The sequence below is a fragment of the Pituophis catenifer genome, unplaced genomic scaffold, assembly GCF_029215685.1.
Source record: "Pituophis catenifer annectens isolate HBS135680 unplaced genomic scaffold, rPitCat1.0.hap2 SCAF_1, whole genome shotgun sequence".
Taxonomy (NCBI): Eukaryota; Metazoa; Chordata; class Lepidosauria; order Squamata; family Colubridae; genus Pituophis; species Pituophis catenifer.
In genome coordinates, this window is record NW_027256881.1 from 80,187,736 (window position 1) to 80,205,761 (window position 18,026).

At 42.9% G+C, this 18,026-nt stretch overlaps 1 protein-coding gene across 1 annotated transcript in view; it reads left to right on the forward strand.

Annotated features, from left to right (window-relative positions):
- The window catches only part of CNKSR3 (CNKSR family member 3), a 93,211-nt gene that overhangs the window by 57,888 nt on the left and 17,297 nt on the right, over window positions 1-18,026 (forward strand). Inside the window, exons 5-6 of the mRNA XM_070932642.1 lie at window positions 2,380-2,421; window positions 11,279-11,398. Coding sequence (XP_070788743.1) covers window positions 2,380-2,421; window positions 11,279-11,398 — 162 coding nt within the window. The remainder of the gene's footprint in view (window positions 1-2,379; window positions 2,422-11,278; window positions 11,399-18,026) is intronic.

Below are 18,026 nucleotides of genomic sequence, written 5' to 3' on the forward strand. Positions count from 1 at the left end.
TGTATTTATGACCGTCGCAGTATCCCAGGGTTATGTGCTCCCCTTTTGCGATATTCTGACAAACAGAGTCAGTGGGAAGCCAGATTTATTTAACAGCTGTGTTACTAACTTAACAACTGCAATGATTCACTTAACAATTGTGGCAAGAAAGGCCATAAAATGAGGCAAAATTCACGTAACAACTGCATTGTTTAGCAACGGAAACTTGGGACTCAGTTGTTGTAAGTTGAGGACTACCTATATATTGATCCAAAAAAGAAAGGCAGAAAGAAATAAGACGGGTGTCTTAACTCAAGGCCAGGGGGTGGATATAGCCCATGGGGTGCTTAGATCTGATCCACAGGGCCACCCTGGAAACAGCAAAGGACTGGCCCACAGTGCCTCTGCCAGTGAAAACGGAGCTCGGGAGCCCATTTTCACTGGCAGAGTGGTCGGGCCACCACAGGTACCACTGACACAAATGACATTGAGCTGGCCATTTCCACCTGGCCATGCCCATCCCCGCCCCCCGAAGTCAAACACCACCCTGATGCGGCCCTCAATGAAATAAGAGTTTGACTCCCCTGAAATAAGAGATGCATTCAAATGTAGAAACAGTTTAGAGTCAGACTAAACATAACAGCTGAAAGATCCAATAAATATTTTAACTCATGGCTGGGTCTAAAAACCTGTCTCTGAATGTGTAGGTCGCTCTATTCAGTGGCTGCTAATATTTGTTTTTTCTCCAGCCACCCTTGCCTTTATTGTCACTTTCTACAGTAGACACACACAGGATTAAAAAGACTATGCTCTAAATATAGGTGTGATTATAGCTATTTTTAGCTGAAGCCATCTTTCCAGAACTGCACATTTTAGGGCCTTTTCTTTTCTTAGTAATGGCATGGTCATTTCTTCTACTTGGCTCAAGATAAATTATTTTAAGCTGTAACCAATTAAGATGACTGCTGACAGTGGCCATCAGTTGATGCAGGTGAGATTTTTGCCAGCGGAACAAGAAGTAAAGGCTATTTTTATCTCCTTAACCCCCATATCTGTTGTCAGAATATTGTGTGTGCAGTAGGGAGAGGAAAATAGCCCCTCCCCCTCCCAAAAATCGGCTTTCTTCTTCCAATGACAGAAATCTCTGATGGTTCTTGATGTTGCATCCCAGAGTCTTCCTCTGGGATACAACACTTAATTGGATGCTACCTTAAAATTTTGGGTTGCTAGCATGTCTACTTTGCCATTCTGGCTCAGACAGTTCCTTAAAAGGAGAAGCAAGTGTAATCTTCTAATTCTTCATTGCTCCTGTTGAATAAATGATGCCTCTGTTGGATGTCGTTCTTTCAGCCCAGCGTCTTTGCAGGTAATATTTGCAAAGCCAAAAAACTTTCTATGAGAATACATTGCGAATCACATTTTTTTTTAACTATAGTAGAACAGATGAAGGTAATAGAAGCACTACTGGATGGACGAGATGCAGAAAACTTTAGCTGGAAATCTACATAACAAATAGTCCTTCCTACCCTTTGCTTGCTTCCCATTATTTCCCTGTGTCCTTCAACTAGCAAATCTGGCTTGATCAAACCTTCTCAATTGAGTGGGATTGATTTGGCAATGAATCACTGAAGCTGCTGCCCATTATTTTTAACTGGATGGATGATTTGCACATAAGAGGCTCTTATTTAGATGCAAATCATTGTGTTTTACATTACTTTTTTTACATTGTGTGTTCTGAAGATGGATAGGCATTATTGTAGTTGCAGAGCACATATCTTACATGGTAGATTAAGTGCCTTGTTCCGTTGTCCTGATCCTTCCTTAGCATCTCTGGTTAGAATTGGGAAATACTTGCTTCTGAAGCCCTGGAATGTTACCTAGTTTGGGTTATGGAACATCTGCAAGAAAACAACCAAGCTCAGAGACCATTAAGGACCACTCATCTCAGCCCTAAGTTTTTAAGTATTCTCCTTTATTGGTGCTTCCCTTTTCTTTGACTTACAGTAATGTTTCTCACCTGTATCAATTTAAAGATGTGTGGACTTCCAGCATGCCGTTGGAGGAATTCTGGGAGTTGAAGTCCACACATCTTAAAATCAACGTTGATTTTTAGTTGCCAGTCTATTGAAGAACTAATAGTTTAACTTTATGCTTCCTTTAACCAACTATTTTATTTTATGTGAGGCTTTGATTAAATGGCTTATGAAAACATTTTAAAATGAACAGTTAAGATTCTTGCTGAAGCTTCTGCAGAGAATTAAATTTTTGGATCATTGTAAAAAAAACTTCTGCATTGTCCTCTATGCTCCAGACATATTTTACTGACTGTCAAGTCAAAATTACAGTTTGATGCTATATAAGGATCTTCCAGTAATAGAATATGTTCTTTTCTTTTTAAAGGACTGCCTCGTAGCTGAAATGGAAGATAAAGTTCTCAATGTAGTAAGTATAAATGTTTATGTTTAATTCATTTTTTGAATTCCTTTCTGTAAAGGACTTTTTTTTATGATTGAAAGCAGCTTTACTTATTACGAAGGTCAATAGGAACAGCAGGCATCTATGGCTCCTTATTGCATAGTTTCCAGGCTTATCTAATCGCCTAAAATGAGAAAGTCCAAACTATTTTTGGATGATCCAAAAGCCCTATTTTGATATGTAGCTTGCCTAGTTGAAGGCTAAAAATGGGACAAAGTGGAGGCTACGTTCAAGCATTTCCCTACATTCTTTCTGCTGCTAATTCAGTTTGGTTTTCATCTGCTCTGAAATGCAAATACAGATCTGTACATTATTCTGGATTCCAGTTCAGTTGATAGCATTTTTTTGTTTTTCAAAGAAATGTATATAGACTCCTATCCTGTCATTGCAAGACTCATGACTAGGTTGAATATGAAGGATATTGGCCCATCAAATGGGGGAGCTTATATTCCTTTTCTGTGTGAGCAGAGAAATTTCAGGACAGGAAATGGAAAACAATGGAAGCTGCTTGTAATGTGACCCACAGAGCAAGCAAATGAAAGATTCTTGTCCAGTTGCATTGTTTCTGCTCTTCCTTCAATCTACTCAACCCTGCTGAGTTTCAGGAGAGCTGTCAAACCTGGCTCTTTAATAGAACCATGGATCTGTTGTAAGTTGGGGACCTCCAGCCTAGGTTGTATGGATGCTTCTTTGTGGTTCTTTCAATAGCCATAGTTGTCTTTGTAATTCTTTTTCCTGCTGTGGCTCTTTTGTCATATGGCTTTATTGTTTTAAACGTCTTACTGAAAGAAGAGAATACTACACATTCAGAGTCTCACTGGACCGCAGTGGCATATAAATCCCAATTAATAGTATTATTAATGTAATATAGATGGAAAGGAATTCTGTTCTTTTTTATTTTAGTCACAATTGCTGATGCAAAGAGGTGCTGGCAGATAGTGTGGCAGTATGTTTTGAGGTCTCCAATAGAAGTAGGAGGGGAAGAGTTTTGCTTCAATAGAGCTCAGAGCTCACTGTTCTGGGGACGGAACTTTTAAGGGAAATACACAACAATACATTACAACAGTAGAAAAACGCTCTTTTGAATCAGAAGTGATGTGAAAAGAGAATTTTCCAAATACGTTTGAGGCAGTCTTGTGACTGGAATAGGGATGCAGTGACCTGCGTTCAATATTTTGTAATGGTTAATCGTTGCTTCCTCCTTTTGACATGAATCAGGCTGTGTTCTTTGATAAGACCTTCCGCCTGCCAGAGAGATGGGGAGGAATTCACAGTATCTAAAAATACTCACACCTCCATTCAGAACAGAACAATTGTTGATTACCCTCCATAAAAAAAAAATCCATACGCCCTTCTATTTATGCATTATGGTTCTTTCAATACTCTTACTTTTAATAGTAACATTGTTTGGTGTGTGTCTGTGTAAGTGTAATTGTGTACTAACAACATGAGAAGCTTACAAAGCATGTCTATCTGGTTCACTGGCTCCTTTTCACTGCCTCATATCCCTTTCTGGTGTTGGAAGAAACATCCTTCTGGGTTCTGCTCCAAGTGGGGAAACAGACACTGGAAACATGGAGACTGCTTGGAAAGATGGTTTAATGGTGGACAGGATCACATGGCTTGAGTTCCTGAACAGAAAAAGGGGCAGATACAGCAAGTTTTCCAGGTTTTATGCTCTCTCTGGCTCTGCATTTCTTGGGGCCCCAAAAGAGTATCCTGATTGGTTGTCAGACTCCCAGGGGGTGGGGGCCTTGCTGGCTGATGGTCACATGTGCTTCCCAGGTCACATGTGGTGAGTTTCTGCTGCTATTGTGTAGAGGGCTAATCCCATCTTTGGCAATTCCTACTATGGCTCTGTCTGAAGGAGGCAGATCTTTGTTATGTAGAATAGACTGGCCCAGGCCTTAATGGCCCATTGACAAAGGGTGGGGGGCAGGAAGGTGGGAGCTGCTTTGTCTGCAAAATATGCTTCTCATATTTCTCATCCAGGGAAATATAATATTCTGCCTTTTTCATATTTCCTAAAATATTTCACTCTTCCAGGAAAGGGGTGGGTGCTAACTTCCTACAATCCCTACTCTTTTTTTTTTCAAAACGTGAGTTTTGAAACAAGTTCTTGGCAAAAGATTAAAATTGATCACATCAGGGAGGCTTAATGGGTGCTTTTAATTTTCTAATGCAAAGGGGAAGGCATTGATAGAGGCAACAGAAAAGGATTCCTTCAGTGGCTTCCAAAAGCTTTCAACCATGAAGGTCTAGCAGCCAGGGAAAAATTTCTGGTAAGAATTTTACAGTATCCAATTTTCCATGCCAATTAATTTCAGACTTCAGATATTACTTTCTGTGAGCTTCCAGTCAGGTTTCAAGCAAGCACATGTCCCAAAATTTTTTCACAGCCATAGTTTTCCTTTAAATTACAGGCTGCCCATTTCATGGGTTGGTTACTAAACCTGCCCTAGCTCTTAGTTTAGTGCATCCAGGATTTGTGAGTCCAAATTGAGGTTAGCCAGTGTACAATATCCATTCTTTTTTTTTTTTTTTGGTGTTACACATAATGAGCCCTGGGATTTCTACTCATGAGACCACCAGTGCAATATATCTTCCTTTACTGGGCAACTGGGCAGCATCATTTGTGAGTCAGTCAGGGCTTGGGTTTTGGAGATCACTTTTCTGCTATCTCTTCAAGTGAAGGAATTGCCTGAGGGGTATTGCTTCCTTCCCCATGGAATTAGCAGGGAGATATGACTACTTGGGCTTTTAGTGCTACAGAGCAAAAATCAACCTAGGAGAAGCTTTGTGTAGAGGTAAGTGAAGGAAATAGTTTCAATCTAATTCTGAATGGTGTGTCTCTCTGTGTGTGCATGTGTATGCAGCTACTTTTACAATACAGACAATACAAACATTTTGGACACATTTCTCCTCCCCACTAGACAGAAATCTAGAGTGTACATAACTTGCTGTGGCAACCACTCTCAAATACAATTCTTACAATAAACTGATTACAATATAAATGAGATAAGAAAGAAAACCTTACAATGAATTTCCACCCTCCCCCATAGTCTTTCCAGCTGTCTTCTGAGGATTGAAAAGAGTCTTTTGGTCTTTACTTATACATCTCAGGGTCTTTTCTTTAATGTCTGCTGGGTAGCATGCTTGGTGGTAAGGCTGGTCAGTCAGGCTTGGAAAGGTCTGCTCCACACTGGTTGCTGTGATGACTTTCAGTGGAGGCTGGATTCAAACCCAATTCCTGGTTCAAACAGATGGAAGGTCTCCTTTGGAGGCAGCATCTGGATCCATGTGCTCTGCTTCCACAGTTTGCAGAGTCCTTTGTGCAGGGCTGAAAGACATGAGAACAGGGTCCCCTCCCCCTTTTTGTGGGTAATCTTCACAGGAAAGGCATTGTAACAGGATTAGAGATGGGGGGGGGGTTAGATAGCTTGCAGGCAGAGTTTGAAAAGAAACAACACAACAGTATTGCAATTACTAAACAGATAATGCAGTTTCAACAAAATGGAGACACAACAGATAAGAAAAATCTGGATTCACATGCTTCAGGAAAGAGATGAACAGGTAAACCCATTTAAACACATACAGTAAATGCAAGACTGATTTTTTTACTTGTAAACAAACTTAAAACGTTTCCTCATAAACTTGAGTTGTTACTTTAAGATACAGAGAGAGGAGGAGAGAAAAAAACAGAAATGAAATGAAATGCTCTCTTTAATCTGTGTTTGTTGGCCAGACAAACACAGGGCAAAGGCTCTTTCTTTCTTTTTTCTCTCTCTCCCCCATTTTCATTGCTTCAACCTTTTCTTCTTTTCTTTTCTAACAATTTAAAATTCTTGTCTCTAGAGATCAGATACATTTTACAGTTACAATTACCTCGAGGGCGCCCAAAGACACACACACATAAAAAGAAGAAGGACAAAGAGAAGAAAGCAGAACTCTGAGATTTCACACATACTGATCATTCCCATGTAAATCTCAGTTAAATTAGGGAAGGCACAAATCTTAAACATACCACGTGGTTGCATAGAAGACAGAGAGACAAACAAACAAACAAAACAAACAAAACAAACAAACAAAAACCCAACATTCCTATTTATATATTTCCCTTTTCTTTTAAGTACCTTTATTTAGCCAAATTTGTCTCCCGGTGTTCTCTTAGCAAAGCCCATTTTTAACACAATTTTCCTAATTTCCTTTTATCCATGCCCCTCAATATGGGCACCCGCCTGGCGTCCCAGGCCGCGAGCACTTCATCTACTGGGGTCCCTGCCACCCGCGAACTATCGCTACCCATGACCCTTTCCTTTTCTCCGGAAGGATCACTTCGACTTAGCTGGGTGGCACGCTCTCAGTTTTCAGAGGAAAAAGCTCTGGGAAGGACTTCGATTCCCTTGCGAAGTATGGGCCCCTTCCTCTAGGGAATCACCACAACTTTTCGGATCCAAAAAGGGGATCCGCGAGGACCTGCTGACCCCTGCAGCCAGGTGTGGGCACCTCCTCTTACACACACACACGCTCGCCCCGTGTCTGGGCTGGACAAAACCGGGTTTCCCTTTCACAATTTTATTACCACCCCCCCTTCACACGCTTCTGTTCGCTCGGCTTCCATTCCTTTTAAACACAAAGTTCCACGTTTGGCAACCCCCCCTTGCTTTCTCTATCCTACCGGTCATGGCTAAGTGGAGCTAGCAGTAGGCAGAGGTGCGGCTAGAGGTCGCTCAAAGAGGTGAAATCAGACTGTTTTCCAGGTGGAATCCCACACACACACTTCCTCCTTCCCTTACAGAAGGCCCTGTGCTCTGGCAAAACCCCCATGCTCTCCAGACTGTTAGTCTTTCTGCGGTTAGGAAATGCACAGAGGAAGCAAGATCCAACTGTGATTGGGAGAAGGGCCTTCACTCACACACATGCAGGCATACACAAATTTCCCATGCTTTTCCATACTTTAAAATTAAAATTTAGAGGTACTCACCTTCTTTCCAAGCAGCCTTTGAGCTCAAACTCAAAACCCCTTTAAAACCTAGTTCCAAATGGCCAAGGTCCAGGAAAACTTACCCACAGACTCAATGGGTCTGCTGCCAGCAAGGGAGGCTTACCTGGGCCTGGTCCATTGGTTAGGTTAGCTTGGAGTCCCACTGGCTCGCCAATTGTTGGAAGAAACATCCTTCTGGGTTCTGCTCCAAGTGGGGAAACAGACACTGGAAACATGGAGACTGCTTGGAAAGATGGTTTAATGGTGGACAGGATCACATGGCTTGAGTTCCTGAACAGAAAAAGGGGCAGATACAGCAAGTTTTCCAGGTTTTATGCTCTCTCTGGCTCTGCATTTCTTGGGGCCCCAAAAGAGTATCCTGATTGGTTGTCAGACTCCCAGGGGGTGGGGGCCTTGCTGGCTGATGGTCACATGTGCTTCCCAGGTCACATGTGGTGAGTTTCTGCTGCTATTGTGTAGAGGGCTAATCCCATCTTTGGCAATTCCTACTATGGCTCTGTCTGAAGGAGGCAGATCTTTGTTATGTAGAATAGACTGGCCCAGGCCTTAATGGCCCATTGACAAAGGGTGGGGGGCAGGAAGGTGGGAGCTGCTTTGTCTGCAAAATATGCTTCTCATATTTCTCATCCAGGGAAATATAATATTCTGCCTTTTTCATATTTCCTAAAATATTTCACTCTTCCAGGAAAGGGGTGGGTGCTAACTTCCTACACTGGTCTAGTAGCCATGATTGTTTAATTAGTGTCATAGTGCGTGTTGGCTTGGAGCTTTAGAGGTGCTCCTGACACACTTCCTGTATCGATAGCAGGGTGGATTTGATTTAAATTAAGTCGGTTTAAATCACTATTTAAATCATGATTTAAATAACTAGTAAAAAGACTTGATTGAAATCAACTCGATTTAAATCATAATTTTTAAAGAGTAACTGCCATCTCTGTCCCGCAGAGGGGGACCCACTGTTGACTCACCGACAGCCCCATTTACTTTAATGGGACGGCTGGTGATGTGGCAGTGACACAACAAAGTGAGGGATGTGGCAGGCAGCAGGTGAGTGGATGCCCGCTGCCATGATGGATCTGAAATGACAGGTGCTCTTTAATATTATATTTATAAACTGCTTAGAAAATTTCACTTTCATTTTTACTGCTTGCCCTTCCTCCTCACACTTAGAGCCTGGTGGTACAGATGCATTTCTCTTCAAACAATCATATCGTTTGTAGTGTACATGGATTGCAAAAACAATGGGATAAAGGAATATTCCTGAACTTTGTTTTATGATTTATCTCATGGTTACTGTGAAATTGTGTGAATGCATCAGTGCAGTGCATGTTATCTCAGCTTGCAGAGCTTGGATTCATTGAATGAGTTTACCAAAAATGTAAATATTGCAGAATATACAGCCTTATGCTACATAACCAAGCTCCATTTCATGCTGAATAAACTAAATTATTAATGTATCTTAAGTAGAAAACTATCTTTAAATAGATTTTTACTCCAAAAGCATTTTATTAAAATAAATTTGATAAAAATAAAAAAATCCGATTTAAATTAAAAAAAATCAGATTTAAATTTAAAAAATCGAATTTATTTTTAATTAAAAAAATGGATTTATTTTTAATTTAAAAAAAATCCAATTTATTTTTAATTTTAAAAAAATTCATTGATTTTTATCCACCCTGATCGGTAGTAACATTCCCCACAAAGGAAATGCTGTGGTGGGTTTTGGCTTTAGAGCAATTCTCCAAAATAGTAGGTAAGAGTCAACTTATTAGTCAAATTCCAACAACATTTGTAATACACTGTTCCTGGCTTTTGCAATATGAGGTGCCAGGAGTGAATATTACTGAGGCTGTAATTGTTTGTACTAGATGCAAGGCACAGATAAATGCTGTTCCTCTAATGAATTATGGAGGTGGAGCTTGCAACAATACAGTGTTAGGTTTGAAATTTTATGTACGTATTGGTGAATAAGGGATAAAAACTGGGCACTGATAGCAAGGAGAAGCTGGAAGTACAAGGCTGGATAGGTATTAGATAAGACAATCAAATTTCAGTTGATTGATTATTGGGATTAATAGATTATTCTGACTGATAGTGGAGATGCACATGTAGGGTGATGACATTCATTTGTTATAGTGGGCCGTAAATAAATGGAACATCTTTTCTTTAACTTTTGGGATGTTTGTATTTATAAACTGACTTCAGCAGATCTCAAAGCTCATTCCTCTTCTTGATTATTCTGAAATAATGTTTCACAAGGATCTTTGAAGTTTGTTTTCTTACTTCACCGTTACAATATGCCTTTTATGACTGGCAACTGTTGGCAGCCAGCAGAGTTAGCCTGCAGTTAGCCTGCATTCTAACCATCACGTCACCACCACGAGTGTTTTTCCTTATTACTTGACAGGAGAAAAACTCTCCTTAGATCCTTCCATTGAGCATTCTATGACTGTTAATATTCTCTCAAATTACTTTGGGAGAGCTTTTTAGTTCAGAAGGAAAGGTATGTTTCTAGAGGAAAGAATCGTATATTAATAGGTAAATGTATATATGTAAAGAGTAGGGAAGAGAAGAGATTTTCTCTATGATCTTGATCTGTGGTTATGTATTTTTTTAAAAGAAAATTGTACACTATGCATTTGATGGAAGAGAGAAGTTTGACTTTTTTTCTCCATTTCATGCTGTAAATATCCTGCTGAAGAGAGGTAAATAGCAACTGAGAAGCAGGGATCACAATAGCAAAATTCCACAATGGGAAGACTTTGTTCTTCAATGCCTTTCTAAATCAGCTTCTCCTTGCCCAGCTTCAGTTTGCTCTAATTTTGATTCCCCCCCCTCCGTATTGTTAAATTTGCATCTCCAAGCCAAAAGTTTGGGATTCCAAACAAAGCAATAAAATGTTCTTTTCATTTTCATATGCAACCATATTTGGGAATCCAAGGCAACTAATCTCATTATTTTTGAAATAAGTAAATAGTATAAATGTTAAATCTTAAATATTAACATTGCCAACTCAAACAAAAATCCCTTAAATTTCACTTAAATGCGTATTAAATGATTAATATTGGATTTTCTTGGCATATTTTAGGAAATAAATTCTATAATTTAATAACCACTAAGATAATTAGACTAACTTTTTTTTTCTTTAGAAAAAAAATCAGGTTTTTGGTTAATGTTGATGACCAAACTTTTGGAAAATTTTCTCCTCTAACTTGATTTTCTCCGTATGTGATGAGATTGTAAATCTAGTAATTCCTAGCTGTTGTCCGTCCTGCTTGGAAATTCGCAGTACATCTGATGGGCATAGGGAAGGGAAAGCTGACTTAGATACAGGAGAGGAGAATCTCCTGATTAATTCAGGGTTTTCAGGTTAATTGGACTCAGCCTATATGTTATCATCTGTCCCAGAAGATTGCCAGTAAATATTATTTACTATCTTCCAAGCTTGTGAATGATAAACAGTTACAGCCATTTTGGATCATTTGTGTCCAAAATTAAAAAAGGACTTGAATTATGGTTATACAATTTTTAGTTTGAAATAAAGTACCACAGCTTTGTTACCAATGAAGTTAATGAAAGTTAACTTTGAGCAGATGCTGTATCCTATGAATCTGGAACTAGCACTAAAGCTCTTCTCAATTTAGGTTGTTATTTTCTTTGTTGGACGGGCTGGGCATGAGACCAGGACCCCATCTCCTTGAAATAATGTTAAACATTCTTAATTTAGGTGTTACTTTCTTTGTTGGAGGGGCTGTGCATGAGACCAGCACCCCACATCCTGAAATAATGTGTAAAGCATGTTCTTATTTTTTTTTCTAGTCTAAGGTTTTGAATGGAATCTGTGATAAGACAATCAGGTCAACAACTGATCCGTTGATGAGTCAGGGTGCCTGTCTCGAAGAAGTTCACTTAAACAATATCAAACCTGGGGAAGGCTTGGTAAGAATATTTGCATTTCCTTGCTCTTCTAAATTGTTCCCAGCTACTACTATAAAGTTTATTTAAAATAACAAAGTCTACTTTATTTTCTCAAAGCAGGAAGAGTTAAAAAAAAAAAAGGTCAACATGGAGGCTATAATTGCACAATTGAAATCCTGCCCATTTTTTATATGCATCTTGTTCACAACATGCATGCACATATGAAAAGGAGTGGGCCACCATCTTGACATTTCTGTTTCACTATCTGCCTCTCTCTATTTCCTTGATCCAGTTGTGTCATCGTCCAGATATGGGCTGCTTCAGTCGGATCTGTTGCTGGCTGAGCCATAGTTTTTTTGACCACGCCCCTTGCTCCTCCCTTTGGGGCCCAGTTTAGGCTCAGTCGGCCTGAGAGTAACACCTCCTACAGATCTGGCTCTCAGCCCAGGTCTGTTCGATTGCATTTAAATTGTAAGTTTTTTTGACCTTTTATTTTCTTATTTCTTTCATTTATTTTCCTATTTAATTTTTTCTTGTAATTTTCAGAGGTTCCGGTCTACTAGGCTAGTTAAGAAATATTTTTAGTTTTATTTTGCATATAATAGCCTACCGGTATACCTCTTATTGGAGCAGCCTGTTCTATCAGGCTCTTCAATAGATCCAGGCGGCGGCCATTTTGGAAGCCTCTTCCCGGGTCTTTTTAAATTTTTTTTTTTCTTCCCTTTGGTGGGGTTTTTTTAAATCTATACCACCAACAACACCGCAGGGGGCTTAAACCATTGTACCACCACCGTTTGTAGTGATATTCTGGGACAAACCCCAGAATCGCTAAAATAGGCCGCCGCCCCCGCCCTCAGCTCCCGGGACAGCAGAACAGCTGTAGGGCGGTCCTTTGAAGCGCCGCGGCACTTTGGAGAGGTGATAATTGCCGCTTTGCCACCAACGAGTCAATAGGAGGCTTTTTAACCCTTTTTTAGCCAGTGATCCTCCTATATCACCAACGGAGCTTATACAGGAGAGCTGTAAGGTTTCCTTACACTCTCCACGTGGCAATATTACAGCCAGGGTTTTTTTGTGGCTGTAAAGGCGCTTTATAGGGGCTGTTTCTAGGTTTCCTGGACAGTCACCTCTAGAGCAAGTTTCTTCTGCTCACGTGTTACTTGGCAGCCAGTGAGCTAACGCCAGATCCTCTGCTCTTGTTTACCTTACCACGTGGCGAAAGTGAAACTAAATCTTTGCAGTCGACATCTTGGTCGCAGTGAGTATACTATTGCAAGGGCAGAGCGTTCTTCCCACGGGGAGGGAAATACCATGCCTCAGGGGAAAAAAGCAGATTGCAAGCGCAAGCACTCTTCTAAATCAGAGGAAAAAGACTTGCAAAGGAGGCATAAGGCTTTAGAGAAGCAAATTTCAAAAGCTATTCCCAGTAAGGAATCCTCTCCTCCCCCCGCTACTCCCCCCCTTCCTGTTGTTGAAGTTCACCAAGCTTGGTCTTCAGAAGGTGAGGGAGGGGTTCTTATTCAAGAAGAACAGAGCACTCTGCAAAATCCATTTGCAAGTCAAATAATTTCCCCGGCTTCTCCTGCTCCTAGCAGAAATGTGACACCAGCTCAGGCTGCAAGGGAGTTTCCCTTGCAAGATCAGATTCCAGAGGACCCTTTTAAAAATCTGCCAGAAAACTTACAAGTTTTAATTGAAAGGGCCATTGCTTCTCGAGTGGAGGATGCCTATAAAAGACATCATTCTGGATCAATAATTTCTGAGCATTCCACTCATGCTAGAGTATCTCCTGCAGTTAGTCTTACTGGCTCTCATTCCCCTACTGCTTCAAGGGCTTGTGAATCCTTTGCTTTGGAGATGGATCACCATTCTGATTTATCAGATGATGAGGGCGTAATTCAAGATCAACCTGCCTTTACAGGGTTATTTCCTCCACACAAATTTAAGTCTCTGTTACATAAGGCACGCATTACTGCAGCTCTAGACAATGATGATTACATTAAAGAATTGCAAGAAGATAGCCAGGGTCATAAAAAGGGACTTTTTGCTGAACCTACTCCTGAACAATCCTTTGTTCCAATCCCTCAATTATTTACAGACGTGGTTAAGAAACAATGGTCTAGCCCTGCAACCTTGGCCTCTGCCCTTGCTTCAGATAGGAAGTATTATACGGTTGCACCCAAATTTGCTCAACTGTTGCAAGTCCCCCCTGTGGACAGTCCTGTAGCAGCTCTTTCGTCTCCCTCCTCCTATGTGACAGGGGATACTTCCGAGGGTCTACGACCAGAGGATAAAAAATTAGACTTCCTGTGCAAGAAGAACCACCAGGCTGCTGCATGGGCAATTCAATCGGCTGCCTCAGCCTCCTTTTTCAACCGATCAACCATCCTTTGGCTTCAGCAATTGCAAGCAAGAGTGCCCCCTAGTGAGGTTCGCCTCCATCAGGATATTAATAAAATCATAGCTGCTACTCAATTCTCAGCAGATGCCACTCTAAATTCGGTTAAATTCGCCTCTAGGGCCCTAGCCTCTACTGTATCAGCCCGCAGGATGATCTGGCTCCGTCAGTGGCCAGCAGATCTTCGGGCCAAATGGCGTTTGGCTGCAGCTCCATATTCTGCAGCGAAATTATTTGGTGAGTCACTTGAGCCCCTCCTCATTGAAACACGGGACAAGCGTAAGGTTCTTCCTTCAACATCTACACGTGTTGACAGACGATCTTATCCTTATTACAAGAGGGCATCCTTTCGTCCCTATTACCATGGAAACACCTCCCAACAGGGCTTCCCTCAGGGATCAAGCCGGTCTTCGGATCGTCAGTCCTTTCGGGATAGGGGCAGACAATTCACACAGTCCAAGCGGCCCTTTCGTGGCTCCGGCTACCGCCAGTCCCGTGGCCGTAAGTAATTCATCACCAAACCCTCCCATTGGAGGCCGCCTGGCTCTCTTCGCAGACAGGTGGAAAGCCTCTACCCCAGACCTCTGGGTCCTATCCATAGTAACATTTGGCCTCCCCCTAGAATTTCTATCCACACCTCCGACACGTTTCATTCAATGCCCACCTTACAGCAGCAAGTCCAGACGCCTCCTGATGGACCAAGCGGTTCAACATCTCCTGCATATTCGCGCCATAGAGGAGGTCCCTCAAAGCGAATGGAAACAGGGATTTTATTCTATCCTGTTTGTGGTTCCAAAACGGTCGGGGGGGTGGAGGGCAATACTGGATTTAAAATCTCTCAATTCTTACATAGTGTATCGCAGATTCAAAATGTGTTCACTAACCTCTATTCTTCAGGGGATTCGTCCCAACGACTTTCTAGTTTCCATAGATCTCACAGAGGCCTACCTTCACATCCCAATACTTCCAAGGCATCGGCAATATCTCCGATTCAGCTACGCAGGAAAACATCTACAGTACCGGGCCCTTCCCTTCGGCCTGGCGTCCGCACCAAGGGTCTTCACAAAGGTACTGGCAGTAGTAGCAGCTCACCTGAGGCAACAACCGGTAAGACTCCAGGCTTACCTGGACGATATTTTGATTCTAGCTCCATCTCACGACCAAGCCTTACACGATCTACACATCACAATTCAAACCTTGACCGAACACGGTTTCCTAGTCAACTACAAGAAGAGTCACTTAGTACCAACCCACAGACTCGTCCACCTCGGGGCCATCATAGATACACATCAAGGCGCAGTCTACCTGTCCTTGGAACGCCGAGCCGACATCAAAGACATGATAGCTCACATTCACAAAAACCCTTCTGTTCCATTGGCCACCTTGTCAAAACTTCTAGGCAAAATGATCTCTTGCATTCAGATCGTCCCCTGGGCACGCCTTCACGCCCGACACCTGCAGTGGTTTCTACTGCCTTTCCAACGAAAGCAACAAGCTCACACCATGGCCACTGTCAGAGTCCCACTATCAGTCAGGCGATCACTACACTGGTGGACATCGCCTTCTCTAGACGGGGGATGTCTTTTCATGGACCAAAACAGGATCACCCTCACGACGGACGCCAGTCTTCATGGCTGGGGGGCGCATCTCCAATCGCATGTGGCTCAAGGTCGTTGGTCTCCATCAGACCTGTCCAACCCCATAAATTGGCTAGAACTGAAGGCCATCCGCCTAGCTCTCATACAGTTTCAACAGCTTGTTCAAAACCATCACGTTCTGGTGCTGACAGACAACATAGCTGCAAAAGCACATGTCAATCATCAAGGGGGGACTCGATCGAGACGTCTCATGGAGGAAGCCTTTCGTCTAGGCAAGTGGGCCGAGCAACATCTCCTCTCCATCCGAGCAGATCACATAGCGGGGACAGAAAACATCCAAGCAGATTTCCTCAGCAGGACTCAGATAGACAATGCCGAGTGGCAGCTCCATCCGGACATTTTCCAAGCGATATGCAACAGGTTCGGGTTTCCACGCATAGACCTCTTCGCAACGAATCTGAACACTCAACTTCCTCGCTTCTTTTCAAGGTTCCCGACTCCGGGAGCGGAAGGGATCAATGCTCTCCGCCTCACATGGCCTCCCGGTCTTCACTATGCCTTCCCACCTCTGCCTCTGATCCCAGCTCTGCTCCAGAAGGTGGTCGCCGACAGGGCGGAAATAATCCTGATAGCTCCGCACTGGCCACGGCGCCCGTGGTTTGCGGATCTGGTCAATCTCTCCATATCACACCATTGGAGGATTCCATCGGACCAGATCATCCTGAGGCAGGGAGTCCTGACCCATCCGGAGCCTCAGTGGCTCCAACTGACTGCTTGGCACTTGAAAGGGCCCTCCTAAAGCGGGACATGTATTCAGATAGGGTGATTCCTACTGTACAGGCTTGTAGACGCAGGTCCACGGTTAGGATTTACAATATCACCTGGGTAGCTTTTGTACGATGGTGTAGGTCCCACCAGATCAATCCTCTGCTAGCCTCCCCTCCTCAGATCCTAGACTTCCTGCAGGATGGCTTGGACCGCGGTCTGGCCCACAGCACCCTTAGAAGACATGTGGCGGCACTGTCTACGGCCCTATCCAAGCCCTCTGAACAGCCGCTCACTCACCACCCCGTTATTAGAAAATTTCTGAGAGGTGTCAGGCTCTTACGGCCTTCCTCGATTCATAGGTATCCCACTTGGGACTTACCCAGAGTCCTTGACGCCTTGACGGCATCTCCCTTTGAGCCCCTCCGCACGGTCCATCTTCGTTTCCTCACCCTTAAGGTAGCTTTCTTAGTGGCCATAACTTCGGCTCGCCGTATCTCAGAGCTGGCAGCCCTCTCTGTTAGGGAAGATCTATGCATATTCAGACCCGACACAGTCGTCTTACGACTGGACCCCTCCTTTATTCCTAAAGTTAATTCACTATTTCATAGGACTCAGGACATTATTCTTCCCAATTTTTGTCCTAGACCTTCCCATAACTTGGAACGGAGGTGGCACACCTTAGATGTGCGGAGGGCTCTGAAAATATACATTACACGAACTGCCCCTTTCAGAAAATCCGAGGCCTTGTTTGTCTCTTTCTTGCCAAGTTCCTTAGGGAATAAAGCTTCATCTGCAACGGTTGGTCGCTGGATCAGAGCATGTATTGCCTCGGCATATCAAGCCCAGGCGGTTCCTATTCCCAGTCAAATTACTGCTCACTCCACCCGGAGTGCGGCTACATCGGCGGCCTGGGCAACTCAGGCTTCCCTTGAGGAGGTCTGCAGGGCGGCCACCTGGTCCACCCCCTCACCATTTATTAGACATTACAAGTTAGATGTCTTTGCTTCTGCGGAAGCGACATTTGGCAGGAGGGTTTTGCAACAGGTGCACCGGTCAGGGGTCTCCCCAGGCCCTTCGTCATCCCGCCCTTAGGACTGCCAAACTTTGGTATGTCCCATATCTGGACGATGACACAACTGGATCAAGGAAATTAGGCATTGGTCTTACCTTGAAGGCCAAATTTCTTGATAGTTGTGTCATCGTCCAGCCCCTCCCTCTGTCTCAGGGCCTGTACAGTTTGTTTTTTGTTAATGTTAAAGAAGTTTATTTCCAGTTGTCCCGTTGGACCAGTTTCTATTTCTGAGGATGATGGTTCCTGTTGGAGCTTGTTCCTGTGGCCTTCTTCGCCAAACTGGGCCCCAAAGGGAGGAGCAAGGGGCGTGGTCAAAAAAACTATGGCTCAGCCAGCAACAGATCCGACTGAAGCAGCCCATATCTGGACGATGACACAACTATCAAGAAATTTGGCCTTCAAGGTAAGACCAATGCCTATTCTCTCTCTCTCTCTCTCTCTCTCTCTCTCTCTCTCTCTCTCTCTCTCTCTCTCTCTCTCTCTCTCTCTCTCTCTCTCTCTCTCCCTCTCCCTCCCTCCCTCCCTCCTTCCCTCCCTCTCTCTCTCTCTCTCTCACACACACACACACACACACACAGACCGAGAGACAGACAGATCGTGGACATTCCTATTTATGACAGTATTTTGACTGAGAGCACAAGCACCCTCTTAATTAGTTTGAATAATTAGTTTACATTGCAGTCTAAAATATAAAAGCTGTAATTCTTCATGACCAGGACTTTAAATTTTTTTCCAGTAGGGAATTCCCACATGAAGTATCCTACTATATACAAGAGAACAGAGAAACACTTTAAAACAGGGTTCTTTGTATTG